The following is a 17,054-nucleotide window of genomic DNA, read 5'->3' as shown; positions in this document are numbered from 1 at the left end:
TGTTTTATGTGGTTGGGTTGTGCCATTGTGCAGAATACAGAGTACTGTACTGTACTATGATGTATTGGTTCTGTGTACTTAATGGACTGCTGGGAGGAGGGGCAATGTTGTGCAGATTTTGTGGTTTGTTTGGCAGTAGAAAAATACTATGTGAGTGGAAGTGGGTAGATGTGCTGGAGGCTGTTATGTTTGTGGATTTTGCCAAGTACCTACATGTTTGCCGGCATGTCTGTATTATGGTACAAGGGTTGGGTATGAGTGCCGGGGGCTGTATTACATTTGTGGGTTCTGGTACCTGGCCACATGTTCACATGCGTTGCTGCATAACGTTGCTGTGGGTATGGGCAAGGCCTAGGTGCTTCGGTCATGGCCAAAGGCCGTAGGCGTGCTGGTGGCTGTATTACGTGTCTGGGTTCTGGTACCTGGCCACATGTTCACATGCGTGGCTGCATAACATTGCGGTGGGTGTACTCAAGGCCTAGGCTCTTGGGTGCATGGCCGTAGGCCATAGGCTATGCACCCAAGCGCCTAGGGCTTGGCCACACCCACCGCAACATTATGCAGCCATGCCTGCCAACACTCTGATCCTGCTATATGGATTTCCTTTTTGAATTGCATAGAAGCTGTACATTTGGTGCAATTCATGTGTTCCACTGGAGCCTATTTTACAATGAGCTCCTCCCCTGTTGATAGAGAGGTATCTGCCACCATACAGCTACAAAAACTTGTAAAAATGCACAAGGCCTTGCGCATTTCATTGACACTTCTCTTTTTTAACTGTGAAAGGCAGCTCTGAAAAGAGAATTTTTCTTTTTTTTTGGTTTTTGTTGTTTTATATTTATTTTTTGGGGTTTTGTAAACCCGACACTTAAGGATAGAAAGGGAAAGGAACGGACACCAACCACAGGGATACGAAAGGACAGGTGGAGAGAGTAAAATGTAGGGTGGGCCTTATTCAGGTAGGTAGCAGTTATTCTCATGCTCCTTTACCACCGTCTCGAAAGCACTTCGAAGGTTCTCCCCCTTGCAGAATACTGCATCGCAGTACATGCACAATACTGTGACCCTCAAAAGGTAAGGATCAACAGCATCATGTATGGCCTACGAGGCAGCTGGAGGGATGCGCTGCCCCACAGGTGTGTCTCTTATGGTGGCAGGGGGGTAAACAGAGGATGCTGCAGGGGAACTCAACCTACTACGTTTATCGCAAGGTACAACCTTACGAATAGCCCCACCGTGGAACGATTTTAGGTGTTGCTTCATTGAGGTAGTACCATAGCAGTACAAACCTGATTTCCCACGACTCAGCACCATCTTGCACTGATTGCAGGTTACTTTTTGTGCACATGCTTTTGGTACTCCATTAACAGTGGTAAATAACCTTCACACGGAGGCCACCAGGGGGCGCGCAGGCAATGGCTGTCTGATCGTACTGTTCCAGCCTCGACTGGGCAGATTAAGGGGATTGAGCCCTCCCGAACTCCCCCAGGCGGATCCAGCACGACGGAGCTGAGAGGTGACACCCCCGGGCACCTACAGAGCGAAACAGCGACGCTCGAGGACCCCGGGAGACATGAGATCGAGACCTGCAACGGCAGCCGGGGACGAACCTGTGCGGGAGCCGCGCCGACACAGTGAGGAGTCCCCCTCCCCCGGCCTCACCCGGCCATTCTCCGATCCTCCAGCACACCCGGCCCCGGGAGCGGGGGCCACGGCGGGACGAGAGGGCTCTCCCTGCATTGTGAATCGGAGCCTCGCCCCCTCCCCCGGCCTCTGAGGCGCGCAGTGCAGCGGGCCTAGCCAGGCGGGAGAAGGAGTCACGCAGAGGGAGACAGCAGGACCCGCATCGCGACAAGGGGGGCCAGAAGCCAGTTCCTTGTCGGCCGTGGAGCCGGAGAGACCCAGGTGGGGGAATAACAAGTAGGGCAAGCACCAACAGGCCGGGTCTCGGCGAGGCAAGTGCCCGTCCGGGGGCCGCCCTGGGCCCCTTCCCCCCCCTCGGAGGCACTGGAGACGGTGGGCTGGGGGGCAAAGGCCACGGAACCAGTTGCCCACACGGGGCAAAGAGCGAACCGACCCAGCCGGCTGCGGCGACTCGGATCGGGGTGTGAGGCCCCCACTCGAACACGGTGGGGCGTGTGCCCGCCCAATAAAGACTCCTCCGGCAAAGACATACCACGGCTAGGTGGGGACGAGCCTGGCCCTGGGGCCCCCCCCACCACCTCCCGAACTCCCCACGGCCCCTATCTGAGTGTCCTGGGAAGGTAACCACTGGCTGTCCCAGAAAGGGGTGGACAGATGAACTGGCGGAAAACCCTGCAGGAATTCCGCTTCCAGGAGTTGGCGAACAGCAATAGAAAACCAAGCCCCACTAGAGGAATGGCCCAGTCGGAGGCCCAGGCACATTCCACGACGGCCATGGAAAGAGGTTTTGCCTCCATATTGCAGGAAATTAGGGACATGCAATCCGACATTGCCCAGAAATATGAAAAAATTGATCAAAGGGTGGACAAGGTCGAGGATAGACTGCTGCAGGTGGAAACCTATCAAACATCATCAGCAACCCAGGAAATGGAGGTAGAGCTAAGACTAGCGGCCTTGGAGAAAAGGGATGAGGAAAGGTCCAGGCAGATGGATGACTTTGAAAATAGGGAAAGGAGGAACAACCTCAGAATTTTTGGGGTGCCCGAAGTGGAAGGGGAAACAGAGAGAGACATCATCCGAACGGTGAGAGACATCATCACCCTCCTATTTGCTGAAGAAATGACTACGGAACTCACATTTGACAGGGTGCACAGAGCCGGGGGCAGGGCAGGGACGGGGGGCCCTCGATCTATTCTGGTCCGGTTCCATTACTATTCTGAAAAAACAAAGGTGCTGGAGGAGGCCAGGAAGGCTCGGGAGATCACTTACAACAATGCTCAGATCACGATCTACCAGGATCTCTCCGCCTACACTCTGGCCAAACGCAGGATGAGTCGCCCCTAACACTTCGGCTTAAGGAAAAAGGGATCCGCTACCGTTGGGGCTATCCTTTCTCCCTGACCTTTGAGTATATGGGCCAGAGGTCGACTCTTATCACGGAAGATGACATACGAGGAGCCATCCAGGATTATGTAGAGGACTCGAATCCCCGGAGGGGCCCGTCGGGGCCGGTGAGGGATACTCAGAATAGCCCAGGCCCATCGAAAGATAGAAGGAAAACGGGTGCGAGGAAATATAGGAAAATGAATACTCCGTCGCCAGTTAAGGAGGGAGAGCGGAACGCTCCTGAGGACTGAAGGACCAGTGGACTTACCAGTATCATCGTCCCCATGGTCGGAGAGTAAGGGAGTATCATGAGGGGGATGCCGCCACTGGGCGGGTGGGGGGGCTCACAAAGACGAGCAGTATATGGAACGCCTGATCGAGGCGGGCAGGCTGGTGGTTCGGCCATTAGCCAGCGATGGCAGATCCAATTGGCTCTGGTGAGGGGGGACACAAGACTGTTGGGGTTGTTCAGTTGGGGGTCGGGACTGGGGGGCAGTTGGGGAAATGTTTTAAGCCCCCCCAGATGGGAAAGGAAAAGGAGGGAGGTCAATATGACACTAAGGGAGCGAGAGAGGAGGGGCGAGGTGACGCGGTGGTCTGAGATTGTAGAACTCTTGGATAATGACTGAAAGCTTGCCGTCCCTGGGAGTGGGTCCCTCAACGTCCGTGGTCTGAACACTCCCACAAAGAGGTCCCTGGTTGCAGGGAATTTAGAAGGGCAAGCCTTGACCTCCTCTTCGTGCAAGAGACTCACTGGGCCCGGGGAAAGGAGCCCAAAATGTGGGGTGGAGAAATCGGGGAGGTTTTCTGTGCATCCCACAAGGGCAAGAAAAGAGGAGTGGCCATATTAATGTCAAGGAACGTGGGTTTCGAGAAAGAGGCCATACTGAAAGTTCCAGAGGGCCGTTACCTGTTGGTTCGGAGGTCCCTGCAGGGTGCCCCACTGACTTTAGTATACGGTCCAAACGAAGCTCAAACTCAATTCTGGGAAGAGGTGAGGGATAAACTTAAGCTCTTTGTACAGGGCCCGATGGTGGTAGGGGGGGATTTCAATATGGTCCTGGACCCGTCAGAGACAGGAAACGCGTTAGCCCCCAGATTTCCAGGGTGGCAGACGAGACCATGGCAAGAAATTTCCAGACGGTCAACTCAGAACTAGTCCTGGTGGACACGATACCCCCCCCCAGGTCGGGCGCCCCCTCCTTCACGTACTACTCGGCCATCCATACTTCCTTCTCCAGAATAGATTACATCCTAGCGGATGAGACCCTATACCCATTTATCACCGGCCATAGGGTGGACCCTGTCCCCTGTTCGGACCATGACCTGGTTCGAGTCACTGTCGCAGGGGGATGGTCCGGCGACCGCAGGGGTAGATGGAAATGCAATGACTCCTTGCTGAAGGACGAAGTCCACGCGCAGGAGGTTCTAGATGCCATAACGGAATTCTTCGATCTCAACGACAATGGGGAGGTTGGCCCACACACCCTATGGGATGCATTCAAGGCAACCATAAGTAGTATTCTCATTAAGAAGGGAGCCCAGAATAAAAGAATGCAGGAAGCCGAAGAGAAGTCCCTGAGGGCAAAAATATCCCTCCTCCAGCCGGGGGGCCTCCCAACAGAGCCCTTAGATCGCAAACAAATCAATGCTCTAGATGACTACAGGCTCCAGCTGAAGGACCTCCTCCTTCACAAAACAGAAAGGAGTCTCCAGCTGGTTAAGCAGAAATACTACGAAAAGAGGGACAGGGCAGATAGGATCCTAGCCTGGAAATTGAGGGAGGTGCAGAGAAGTAGAATGGTGAAAGCCGTTAAGGATGAAGTGGGGTCAATAGGGCATGAAGCAGCCCACATAAGAGAGGCCTTCCGCCAATACTATGAGAAATTGTACTCATCGGAATACACTGGGGGCGAGACCGAGATAGAAAGGTTTTTGAACTCTATACAAGTCCCAGCCCTGACTAGGGAGATGTCGGACGGGTTGGAGAGTCCAGTGCGGGAAGAAGAGGTTGAAAAAGTGATTAGCGAGATGAAGGCGGGTACTTCCCCGGGGGAGGATGGCTTCTCAGTATACTTCTATAAAAGGTTTCGCTCGACCCTGGCCCCGCATTTAGTAAAGGTTTTCAACGCAGTTCTGGAGGGTGGTACTCTCCCGGACTCCATGATGGAAGCCATAATTGTAGTACTTCCAAAGGAGGGCAAGGACCCCACGGAGTGCTCCTCCTACCGCCCAATTTCCCTGTTAAATATCGATGTTAAGATCCTAGCCAAGGTAATTGGGAGGCGAATGGAGGGGGTACTGCCGAAACTGGTTCATGGAGATCAGGTAGGGTTCATCAGAGGCAGGCAGGGCTCGGACAACATCCGGAAAACCATAAATCTGTTTCACTACACCCAGAGGTCAGATCTCGATGCAAGTGTCCTCTCACTAGATTCGGAAAAAGCTTTTGACAGGGTCGAGTGGAGGTACATGCATCTCCTCCTCCAGAAAATGGGCTTTGGGGAACATATAAGGGAATGGGTGGCAGCACTGTATAGAGCCCGGCGGGCAAGAGTTCAAGTGAATGGCAGGCTGTCGGAATCCTTCGCCCTCTCCCGGGGAACGAGACAGGGATGCCCGCTTTCTCCCCTAATATACGTCCTAACAATGGAGCCTCTGGCCATAGCAGTCAGAGCACACCCGGACATCAGGGGGATCAGGAGAGGAGAGGTAGAATTCAAACTGTCCCTGTTTGCGGACGATATACTGGCCTATTTGGTGGACCCCGTCACATCGCTTCCCCCTCTCCTGTCTCTGATGACCGCTTTTGGGCGTTTCTCGGGATTGAAGATCAATACATCCAAATCAGTTCTGCACCCCGTGCGGGTACGTGACCCGGGGCTAGAGCCCTTGGGCAGGCTCAATGGTATAACAGTAGGGAAGGCCTCCATCCGGTACCTGGGCGTCCTCCTTACCAGGGACCTAACCAATCTAGCCCCCGCCAATTACGATCCCGTTATGGCGGGAATCACCGCTGACCTCAGGGGATGGGGTTCGATGGTTCTGTCTTGGTACGGCCGCATGACGGCGGTAAAAATGAATATATTGCAGCGCTTATTGTATCTCTTCACTGCTCTCCCTACTAATGTCCCAGATCACACCTTCAGAGCGTTGCAGAACGCGGTGAGAGAGTTTGTATGGCAGGGCAAGACCCTGAGGACCGCGAGGACGGTCCTGACCTTACCGAGGGAGGAGTGAGGGTTCGGGTTTCCGGACTTCCAGTTGTACTTCCGCGCAGCCCAATTGCGCGTCCTCCTGGAACACATGAAAGAGGGGATGGAACTTATTGGTTTTATCTGGAAGACATGGATGCGCACCCCCTAAAAGTATGGGACCTTCTGTGGGCCCCACATAGGCTGATACCGAGTAGACTCAAATCCCACCCAACACTGGCGGTACTCTGGGCAATCTGGAAAGAGGGCCCCCAGACTGCACATTTGACGTCATGGCCGTCCCCGATGTCCTCGCTCTGGGGCCACCCCCTCAGATTGGGGAGCAGGGGGGTTCCAAAAAGCTCAGTCTTGGTCCGACCTGGGAATGGAATGGGTGGTTCAACTGTTTAAGGATGGGGATTTCCTATCATACGAGGAGTTAAGGGACACTCTGGGGCATGGGTCTCTCTCCATATTTGAATATCTCCGCCTGAAGGGTATCCTCTGCGATCAGTCATGGGTTCAGGACTTGAAAAGGCAGCTGACCCCTTTTGAAAAATGTCTTGACTCAGCGACCTCAAGGAAGGGGGCGGTATCTGGGATATACAAGATTCTTAATACCATCAATCTGGCAGAGAGGAGGGGGTTCCGTACATTCTGGAACGACCTGGCAGGGGAAGAGATCTCAGAGGATGCCTGCTCGAGGATATTTAAAATAGCATTCCACGGTAACCTATTCACGGCAGATATGGAACATAACTTTAAAATCTTACAGGGGTGGCACAGAGACCCGGTGAAGTTGTCCCAAGATGTTCTCAGGGGTGTCACCCGAATGCCCAAGAGTCTGTGGTCAGCGAGGATCGAGGGGCCATATGTGGTGGCATTGCCCGAAGGTACAAACCTACTGGGAGAGGGTGAGGGGTTGGATCGCGGAAGTCTCGGAGGAACTGCTCCCCCAGAACCCCCTGACAGTGCTGCTGGGCCTCCCCCCCGAGGACACAGACACGTACAGATACCCCAGAATGTGGGAAACAATGCTGAGAGCAGGGAGGGTAGCCTTGGCCCAGAAATGGAAGAGCCCGGAGACCCCCTCGAAGGAGGACTGGCTAAATAAGGGGAAACAAATGTTCCTGATGGACAAATTGACAGCAATGGTAAACAATGACTCTAGCTCATTCCAAGCGAACTGGTACGGGGTGCAGGAGTCCTGGGGTTGGGATGTTCACTGAAACCCGACGGGGGGTGAGGGGAGCAGCAAGGAGCTCGAGGGTGGGCGGATGCCCACGGCCCGTGGAACGGTATTCGAACTACAGCCATGGAAAACTTTGGCAGCCACACTCACTTCTAAGCCCCGGTTATAAATGTGCATTCAAAGCGTCTCCCAGTCGCTTCACATGAGTTGAAAGGAACTTTCGTTGCTATCTCCCACTCTTTCTTCCATATTTCTTTTGTTCTTTTGATTTTCGTTTTGGGGGGCGAGGGGGGGTTGGGGATGCAGGCGGTACCTAATGTTTGTGTCCGTAATCAAGCTTTAAGCCTGTTTGTTATACTATGAAAATGCTAATAAAACCAAAGTAAAAAAAAAAAATAACCTCCACACCCAAGATTCACGGTGAGAACTAGTAGTAGGGACTTCCACTACCTCATCCTCTTCATCACTCTCCTCTGTATCCTGATGCCTGTTCCCCTCTGCAGGTCCTCTGGAAGGTGTTGGTGGTGGAGGGGGTGGAGGTGATGCTGAGACAGCGGTAGCACCAGCAGCAGCCATGGTTGCCATCAGGACAGCTGTTTCAAAGAGCAAGAGCAATCCAATGCAACAAGGGGCAGTCTCTGTCCTGGAAGCACAAAAACAGAATAAGGAGCAGCTCTGGGGTGAAGCCTTTTATAGGGGTGCTGGGGTGCGCTTCGCTGACACCCGCGCTGTTCTCGAACATTTGAACACGAAGAAAGGGCTAAAAAAATTCAAAAAAGTTTGCAGATCGCCAGGGACATAGTGTGGGACATGTGCAAGGGTGAACTTTCTCAGAAAAATATCTCGGATTGCTGATAAAAACACTTTCTAGGTGTCCAGGGGCCAGGACAGTGTTCGTTATACGTATGACGTCGAGGACATGTTGGCGAATGGGACGGCTATTCGTAGGGCACCAAATGCACTGGGTCAGGTCTACGCATGCGTTCGGGTGTTCTACGGTTAGTGATCCAGTCCCCGAACAAAATAAATGTGCATCACAACTTTGCGGACAGGCGGACGGCCTATGTGTTCTACGGACATATTCATTCTGGTTACGGACAATGCGAACAGCGGGAATTTTCTTAGGACACTTTATTTTGTATAGCTACGAACATGCAGACGTCTTTAGTGTTCTGCGGACACCCCCATTTTGGCTACTGCAATTCGAACAGGTATAGTGTCTTTAGGACACCCCGATTTGGTTAATTACGGACAGGCGGACATCTTGTGTGTCCTAAGGACTCTCCCATCTTGATTGAGGACAGTGCGAACAGGTATAGTGTCCTTAGGACACCACCATTTTGGTTAATTGAGGACCTCCCTAACTGCCTTTTTTTAAAAAAAAAAATAAGACACAGAGGAATATACTAACAAAACACTTAATATTTTATTATTGTATAAAAGTATAAAAATTATGAAAGAGAGGGGGAACCAGAAACTGAAACAAATACAGGGGCATTAGGGGTTTGGACATGATGGACGGTAGGGGAGTAAGGGATTGAAGTCTCATCATAATGTTTTTCTTGCTGGGGAGGTTTTGGGGATAGTTGGCTGGGACATGGAGCGGCGGAACAGGTACATGTGGGACAGTGATATTTAATGTTTTCTTTTATATGGTCCTCCACAAAGAGCGTTTTAAAATAATTAAATGTTTCATTAACAGATCAATTTTTAGCTCCATTTGCTGCAGAGGATTTTCTAACGTCTCTCTTGGTATATTATTGTTAATGTCTGTATGGTCTGTTAAAAAAAAAAGTTAAGTACATATAAAGTATGGTTATTAATTGGCTTGTATAGAGAATTGTAGTGTCTACCATTAGTATCGCTGTCTTCCCTCATTTCATCCTGAGGAACATTTTCTTCCAGCCATTCCAAAGTACTGGACATTTCTGTGTAAAAAAACTAAATATTATTTTTAGTGTACCTAATACAGAAAGTTTATAAATATATACAATAAATGTAGTGTACTCACTAGTTTCTTGCTAAGTTTTTCTGTTACTGCTGCGTAGGTGTCCTCTTGATTTTTGCTGTGCGGTTTCTGTGAGATAATTCTGTTGGAGGCATATTTATTGTGCTTGGGTATGTTCCACTATGTTGCATATACTATGTAATTGTACTGTTAGTATCTTACATACACAGTTTCACTTCTTATTTATTATTGAATGTAATTTATGTATGTGCTGCTTTTTTAACATGTTTAGTGTTTTTTTTTGGGTGATATAACAATGTAAGATACCCCCTGAGTTTTTGGATCGTGTTGATGTTGTCCAGGTCCGTTCCCAAACAGGCGCATGGTCTGTGGATATCAGACCCACTAGCGCAGGTAGGCGGTTCAGTATGTTCTATGTATATAAACTAAGGGCATCCTAGTAAACATTTATCAAATTTACATTATCTATATATCTATATTCAGTGAAAAAACTTTGTTACAGGAACGTTATGGTTAAGTTGCGCTACTAAAAACCTTTGAAATTCAGTGAAAAAAACTTTGTTAAAGGGACGTTATGGTTCCAAGTAAAACCGAAAAACCATGTGTGATGTCATCTTTGATGTCCTGGGTGTTAGTCTTAGCAGTGCACGGTGGTGGCGCGAGTTATGGTTGCTTAGCTTAACATAACTGGCGAATTCCAGGGGTTTTTCGGTTTTACTTGGAACCATAACGTCCCTTTAACAACGCTTTTTTTACTGAATATATATAGATAAGGCAAAAGGGGGAAAAATCACTACAGTTACAGGTAAGTAAAACCTTGCAAAAGAGGAATGTTTAAATCAAGCAACAATGGTTTAAAGTCTCTAAAAATCTCTTACCTGTAAGTAAGCATTTTTCAATCTTTTCAGAAAAGGAGGGAAAATACCATGTTTGGGGTAAATCAATGGAATAAATGCTTACAGAAAATATGTGTTCTTTGTGGAAGAGCTCTAACCTTTTCAGAAAGTACAAACGGTTTCAGTGCCAATGCTCTGATCTGATCAGAAGGATGGCAGACCTATGGAACAAAAGGTTCAGAATAAGAAATAATTAATCCCAGAGTCCAGGGTCCTGTCCAGTGGAGGTGTGGTCTGCGATTCCTGCAGCAGTCCCAAGGGAAGGTTCTCCAGAGTCAAGTGGATTATTTGAGATTCTCTGCCAATTCAACCATGTGTCTGAGCCAGCAATGCAGGATTAGGTATCTCGTTTACTGAGTTGCAGTTGGTGCTCACCAGAGATGCACAGTTCCTGCGATTTCCTCAGACTTAAGAGCAGAATTTTTCCAATGGTTCCGCATCGTGTGACTTCAGGGGGGAAGGATTATTAAAGATTGTTTCTAAGGACCACACTGTAGAAGAGCCAGCAACATCAGAGTCTTTGGGTTTCAAGTTTGGTAATGCAGTTTGGCAACAACTGCCTTAATGATTCCCTGGAGTTTTCGAGTTGGGGGAGATTGAACTAGGGTACTTGTGAAGTGTCACCAGATGATCAGGTCTAGCAGTCATGGACATGTTCCGGGTCATCTGCATCAGAGGGACTAACTTTTGTGAGACAGGCGATGAAGACATGGCCGTGAGCTTCAGCGAGACGTGGCCTTTGGGTAAGTGGGGTGATCCAGCTGTCCCAATCAGACCAGAGAGAAGGGGCACCACAGTCTGTTCCTTCATGGTCATTGGTGAGGCAGAGCTTTGGCATCAGATTTCTTGGTACACTTGAGATGCTGGTGCAGAGCTTCAGTCCTCGTCTTCAATCAGCTGGGCTTGCTGGTGCAGCTTTGTGTTATTGAAGCAAGGTGAATTGAGTGGTTAAGAGGTCTTCTTTTTACCCCTCACAAGAGGATAGGGGAGACCTCAGTCCCCTATAACACAGCAAGCTTCATTCAAACATTTGGCAAACAGACAATGACTTTCCACCAACTCAGTTATTCTAATGGGTTGTGTCCGCCCACAGATTCCTCATTTTTGATATACTGATATCCTGCTTGCAGCTTCGGAAAACTTTTTCGACAGCAGAGGGTTTCCATCCCTGCAATCGGACGTGACATTGATGTTGGTATAAATAGCACGCACATTGCCCATTGCCTCAGTTCTGTTTTGTTTTTTTCCACATGCACTACATGCTTCGAACAGTTTGATTCACCTCAGCAAATTTCTATTGTGTAGTTTATGAAATCTTTGAATATGTCTACTCTGAAGAATGGGTTCAAGAGGTGGGCAGACTGTGTGTCGAAGATGTCAATCACAGACTCTGGGTCATGCCAGTCCATGACCAGTAAGGCCTTGAAGGAGAGGATGGCTAAGATCACTTTAGGTCAGTCGGCATCTAAGTCTTCCACATCCACTCCTTCGAAGAGGTTCTCCGAAGACAAAGGTCTGAAGGATAAATCCACTCAGAAATAAAAAAAAGCGCTCTAAGCGCTCGAGATCGAGGAGCGGCTTGTGGCAATCTTCATCAGCGTCTTCTCGACGTAAATCCAAGAAGAGGCGCCATCGCTCATCATTTTCAGATTCATCACCTGTCGGGAAGAAGGTATGTTTCCCTAAAGCAGATTGAGAAGAATTCTGTCTTCAAATGTTGGAGGTGTTCTCGAAGGTGGCCCTTTACGGTCCCTCGAAAGACCCGAAAAGGCTACAGACCCTATTGTGCCTCATAAGGCCGAGAAGGAGTCGTTGAGGGATATGTCTCGTGCCACTAAGAGCCCAGGTCGACAGACGGAGAAGGTTTCTCGAGTGCTGTCGACAGCGTCGTCGTTACGTGAAACATCAAAGCCACTGGCTTCATCTTCCCTATCGAAGGATTCGATGACGAAGCCATCAACGTCATCCTCCGACCCACGGACTGGTTTTAAACCTTTGTGGAAAAAAGACTTTGTCTATGGGATCCATTTTTGAGGAGGAAGAAGAAGCGGATGATGATACAACTTTTGATTTTCATCCCTTTGGCGCACCAAGTGTCCCGGAGGAACACATTTCTGAGGACTCCAGAGAGCATAATTTAACTGCATGCTTAGGAGATGCCAGTGGGTTTGACTCTTCACCAGGAGTGGACTTTGCCACTACAGACCCAGCTGGGCACCCTAGTGGGGCGTATAGGTCTGTGATGACTAAGGTAATTGAGTACTTGGGTTGGGGTTGTCCTGCCAAGGATATAGAACAGGATGATCTTAATGACATCCTGGACAAAGAACCCCCTAAGGAACCTTTTTTACCTTTACATTCTCCTTTGAAGAAAAACATCCTTGAGAATTGGCAAAACCGTATACCACTCCTGCTGCTAGCAAAGAGATGGTCAGAAAGTACAAATCTTTGTCCATTGACCCTAAATTTCTCTCTAGGTATCCTACCCCTGAAGGTTTGGTAGTACAAAAAGCTATGTCTGCTTCTGAAGCAGCTGCCTATCCTACAATCCCTCCTAACAGGGATGATGAGAAATATGTTATGTTGGGGGGAAAAGGTGTTTTCAGCTAGTAGCATGGCTCTGAAAGCCATTAACGCTTCTTGCACTTTGGCTAAATACACCTACACCTTGTGGGATGATGTCTGGCATTATGTCTCCCATGCAGCTGAACATGTCCCTGAAGGGGAAATGAAAGACGGTTTCCTTAATATCATTTAAAATGGCAAGGAAGCAGCATGCCAGTTCCTTCAGAAAGGGTTGTATGCTTTGTATTCAGTGGAACGTGCCATGGCTGCTAGCACAGTTGCAAGGATGTTTGCGTGGTTCCGTAAATCAGCCTTTGCTTCTGATGTTCAATCCAGATCGTTGGCCATGCCTTTTGATGGGTCACCCATTCTTGAAAAGACCTCCAGATTGTCCCCCGAGCAAGCAATCTCTTGGGGAAGCAAACCTGCTCCTTCTGCATGAGATTCTCTCCCTCCTGGAGAAAAGTGCTGTGGAAAGAGTACCTCTAGCGGAGCAATACCAAGGTTGGTACTCCACCTACGTTCTGGTCCCCAAGAAGGACGGAGGACTGCAACCCATCTTGGACCTGAGATGCTTCAACAAGTTCCTCAGGAAGGACAGATGCAAGATGGTCAGTCTTTTGAAGATCCTCCTGGCCCTGCAACTCCAGGATTGGATGGTGTCATTCGATCATCAGGATGCTTACTTTCATGTGTCTATACATCCCAAGCACCGGAAGTACCTGAGGTTCTCCATTGGCAGTTCTCACTAGGAACATCCAGTAGAAGAAGGAACATCTATTAGAAAGAACATTACCAGGGGTATGTCATTTGTTCTCCCCAAGCACTCTAGGCTGGATTTCACACAAAGGACCAAATACACACTTTCACCAGTCATCCACACTGAACAACAAGGTATAGTCAAGTGGCCAAGCAGAAATTCAAGGAGGGCACAAGAAAACTGCCATTAAGATACCCGGATTGAAAGGGGAAAAATAGGACCACATGTAGACAAAAAGAAATCTTCCACTACCCTAATCACATGACTAACGGGAATGGTACTTCCAGCCTGGGATACTATGGGGGCTCCTTTGGCTCCCACTGCCTTACAGGTATTAAGGGATGTTAAGAAAGAGCACTAAAAGTACAGAGCCACCCTCCCTGAGAGGCTTTGGAGAATGCTTGGCTGGGAGGAAGAAGGGTGTTAGAAACCAAATAAATTAAAAGCTGGTGGGGACCCTGAAAGGTGGCCAAAACAACCCCACAAATTCTGCCCTAACACTTTTGGTATGGAAATGTAGTGATGCTTCATACATTCTAACATAGGAGTCAGTTACATTGGTCACAAATGGATATGAATTACAAACTATTTTACAGCAATGGTTGAGGTGTGACCCAAACTATTGTTGGGAAATTAAGTGGCAAATGGTGCATTTTGAAGCACATTTGGCTAGTAACATTGGTTAAAATTTGCTGGATTTGAAGACTGCTTTACAGCAGGATTTGTTGTTTTTTCTTACGATACTAGGAGAACTTTATTGGCACATTTATTAGTAGTGATTTGCAATACCTTAATTGGAACTAAATCAGAAGCTGTGCAGCCTATTTATTCATGGATAGTATTTGCCCATTATATCTGTGTCAGATATGCAAAGTACCAGACAATGACAATCATTTTTCCACTAAGATACTGCAGGGACTACGGATCATTCCTAGCAAACCTCTGCAATGACAGCAAACCAAAACTTTGCATGCCCAAAAAAAGGAATGTTAAAATGATTTAATATTTGTCATTTGAGTATGCATGTCACTTATGTGCCTATTATACACTTGTCAGCTGTGAATTGAAATGGAAAATTACAAATTTGAACAGGGCACTAATATGGGCGCGTAAGCCAGTAATATGGGGCGTTATGCACTTGCCAGCTGGCGAATGTATCAGATGATAACACATTATTCGCAAGTATACCGCAATGAGCCATATGGAAAATGCACGCCTGACAAATACGAAGCATGATTGTAATAGACACAATTTGCTTCCCAATAAAAGCCATGAAGAACTTATTTAAATAGCAACAGTTTGTTATGAATATTTTCCACCACCTCCTCCTGTGCGTACCTGCACAGTGAAAACTCCTGATGCCACCCTGTGTCCTAGAGCACAGGCAGAAGGCAATTACTTTCGGCCTCTCCCAGCCCCCATTCATTAACCGTCTCCAACAATGCCTCCATAACCCATAGAATGTCATGTCTGGCTGCCAGAGCATGCTCATTGGCTACCTCTTCTTTACGGCCCTGGCTCAGCCAACCTTGACATTACTGTCTCATCCCTGCAGGGCCACCTGCTTTTTGGCATTCATATTAGGTAGCCCAAAGCAAAAAGATGCAGGCTGGTAATCAACCTTTATGAGTGCCAAATGCAACACGTTGCTCACAAGCTTCACACTGGGTATCTGCTTCGACTGACAAAGACAGCAGAACATGAGTTGTGGAGCTGGGTATCGCCTGCATGTGTACCTTTGCTGTCGCCTAATAATGTATTGCTTTACAATGGTCGATCCCTTTCCAACGAGGACAACTATCCCGAATGTATGGCGGAATAGGAACTATGGACTAGGAGTGCAAGAGTGAGTAACTTGTACTGTCTCCATCAAAAGTTGTTTAAAGTGTGAGAGAGAAAGATGCAATGACTCTAAACTGTACATGATTGGTTGATGGGAGGTGCTAGTGAGATGATAGTCATTTAAATACCTTTGTTTTATGAACACAGTAGCGCAGACCCTTTTTCAACAGAGCTTATGCAACGATTGAGCCTTGATAAAATGTAGAAGTAGAAGAAGCCTTGGCAGAGGCACAAATTAGGAGCCAGTGATAAAGGGCTTGGAGAAAGGAGTGAAAGATAATGCGCTGAGAAGGATCCCATGGTGAAATACTCTGTAGTAGAACACAAAGGTGTAGCATGCAAAGGAAGTGCTAACAGGGGAAGAACTTGGGGGAAAAGCAGGTCTATCAGAAAAGATGGGAAGAAAGAGACTTATGAGAGCCACAGGTGTAGGACAGCCAGATAACGGATGCCTTCTCAGCCCTCTTTATAGAGATTCTTCTCCACCTCAGTGTTGATAATTTTGCTTCTCCTTTTTTTACTAGAGTGCAAGGGGCAGTTCCAACTTTGGGCTGTATCCGTAAGGCTCCAATTTGCTGAATTTCTTATTGCTCAATGAAAAAATATCCTTTTGAATGTGAGCTGTGGTTGCTGTTTCAAAGATCATAAGAAAGTATGTACACTCTTCCCACTTTGATTGTTCTACCAAAAACTGTGATACTTATTCATTTTCTTCACAGCGGTCTTACAGCAAAGCGCTATTTGAAGAAGTAATTTCCAAGATGCGGAAAGCAGGCATTAAATCCACAATCACCATTGAGAAGTTCAAACTTCTGTCCGACAAAGTGGAAGAGATTGTAGCAAAGAATGCCCGAGCAGAGATTGACTACAGTGATGCTCCAGACGAATTCAGAGGCAAGTTCATAGATTGGCAGAAATAGATTGACAGAAATGTATATCTGACATGCTGTGGAGGAATTTCCCAGCCCAATGTTTAGGGTGGCTGATCACTTTCATGCAGATAAGCGAATACGTAATCCTTAATTCTGCTGGACTGCATTTGCAACTATTGGTAATTACTGCACCTTAATATGTCCTAGTTGAAATACTAAGATTATCGATCATAATTTACGTTGCAATCATTTTGCTCACACCTGAACACGAGTTCGTTCCAGTCTGTTCTAATGTTTCTCACTGTACAGTTTATCATCCAAATGTTGCTCATTTTCCAGAAGGTTTTGGGGACACCTGGTCTGCACCTCCCAACACCAGAGCTGCATCTCTACCAAACCGGACACTTGGACCATACAACAGCAGACAGTTGGACCACACCAACGCTCCAACATTTTTTCTTTTGTTCAGCACAGAAGCCTCATTAGTGGGGTCACAGCAATTCTCGCTCGAATACCCTTCTCAGCTGCACCGGACCTGCAGCTTGTGCGTCTAAACACGAGAACCGTCAATGTTGACCTTTCACTTTGCAAGACCCTGAGCGTTGACTGTCCACAGTCCGAAATTGACAGTGGGCAGCACATCAAGCAGCTTTCCATGGAGTGAGATCCACCAGCCGGAAGTGAAGAACCAGACCAAACCGATTTGGATGGCTCCAAGCGTAAAGAGGGGCAGC

The 17,054-nt window shown here is 48.2% G+C and overlaps 1 protein-coding gene across 2 annotated transcripts in view; it reads left to right on the top strand.

Moving 5' to 3' along the window:
* Positions 1 to 17,054, top strand: part of UBE4B (ubiquitination factor E4B) — a 2,401,822-nt gene that overhangs the window by 2,105,983 nt on the left and 278,785 nt on the right. For both annotated transcript variants that reach the window (XM_069609995.1, XM_069609996.1), the window contains one exon: positions 16,168 to 16,342. In XM_069609995.1, the coding sequence (XP_069466096.1) occupies positions 16,168 to 16,342 (175 nt within the window). The remainder of the gene's footprint in view (positions 1 to 16,167; positions 16,343 to 17,054) is intronic.

This window comes from Ambystoma mexicanum, chromosome 8 (assembly GCF_040938575.1).
Source record: "Ambystoma mexicanum isolate Mex_15411 chromosome 8, UKY_AmexF1_1, whole genome shotgun sequence".
In the NCBI taxonomy this organism is placed as follows: Eukaryota; Metazoa; Chordata; class Amphibia; order Caudata; family Ambystomatidae; genus Ambystoma; species Ambystoma mexicanum.
This window is presented reverse-complemented; position numbering and strand designations above follow the sequence as displayed.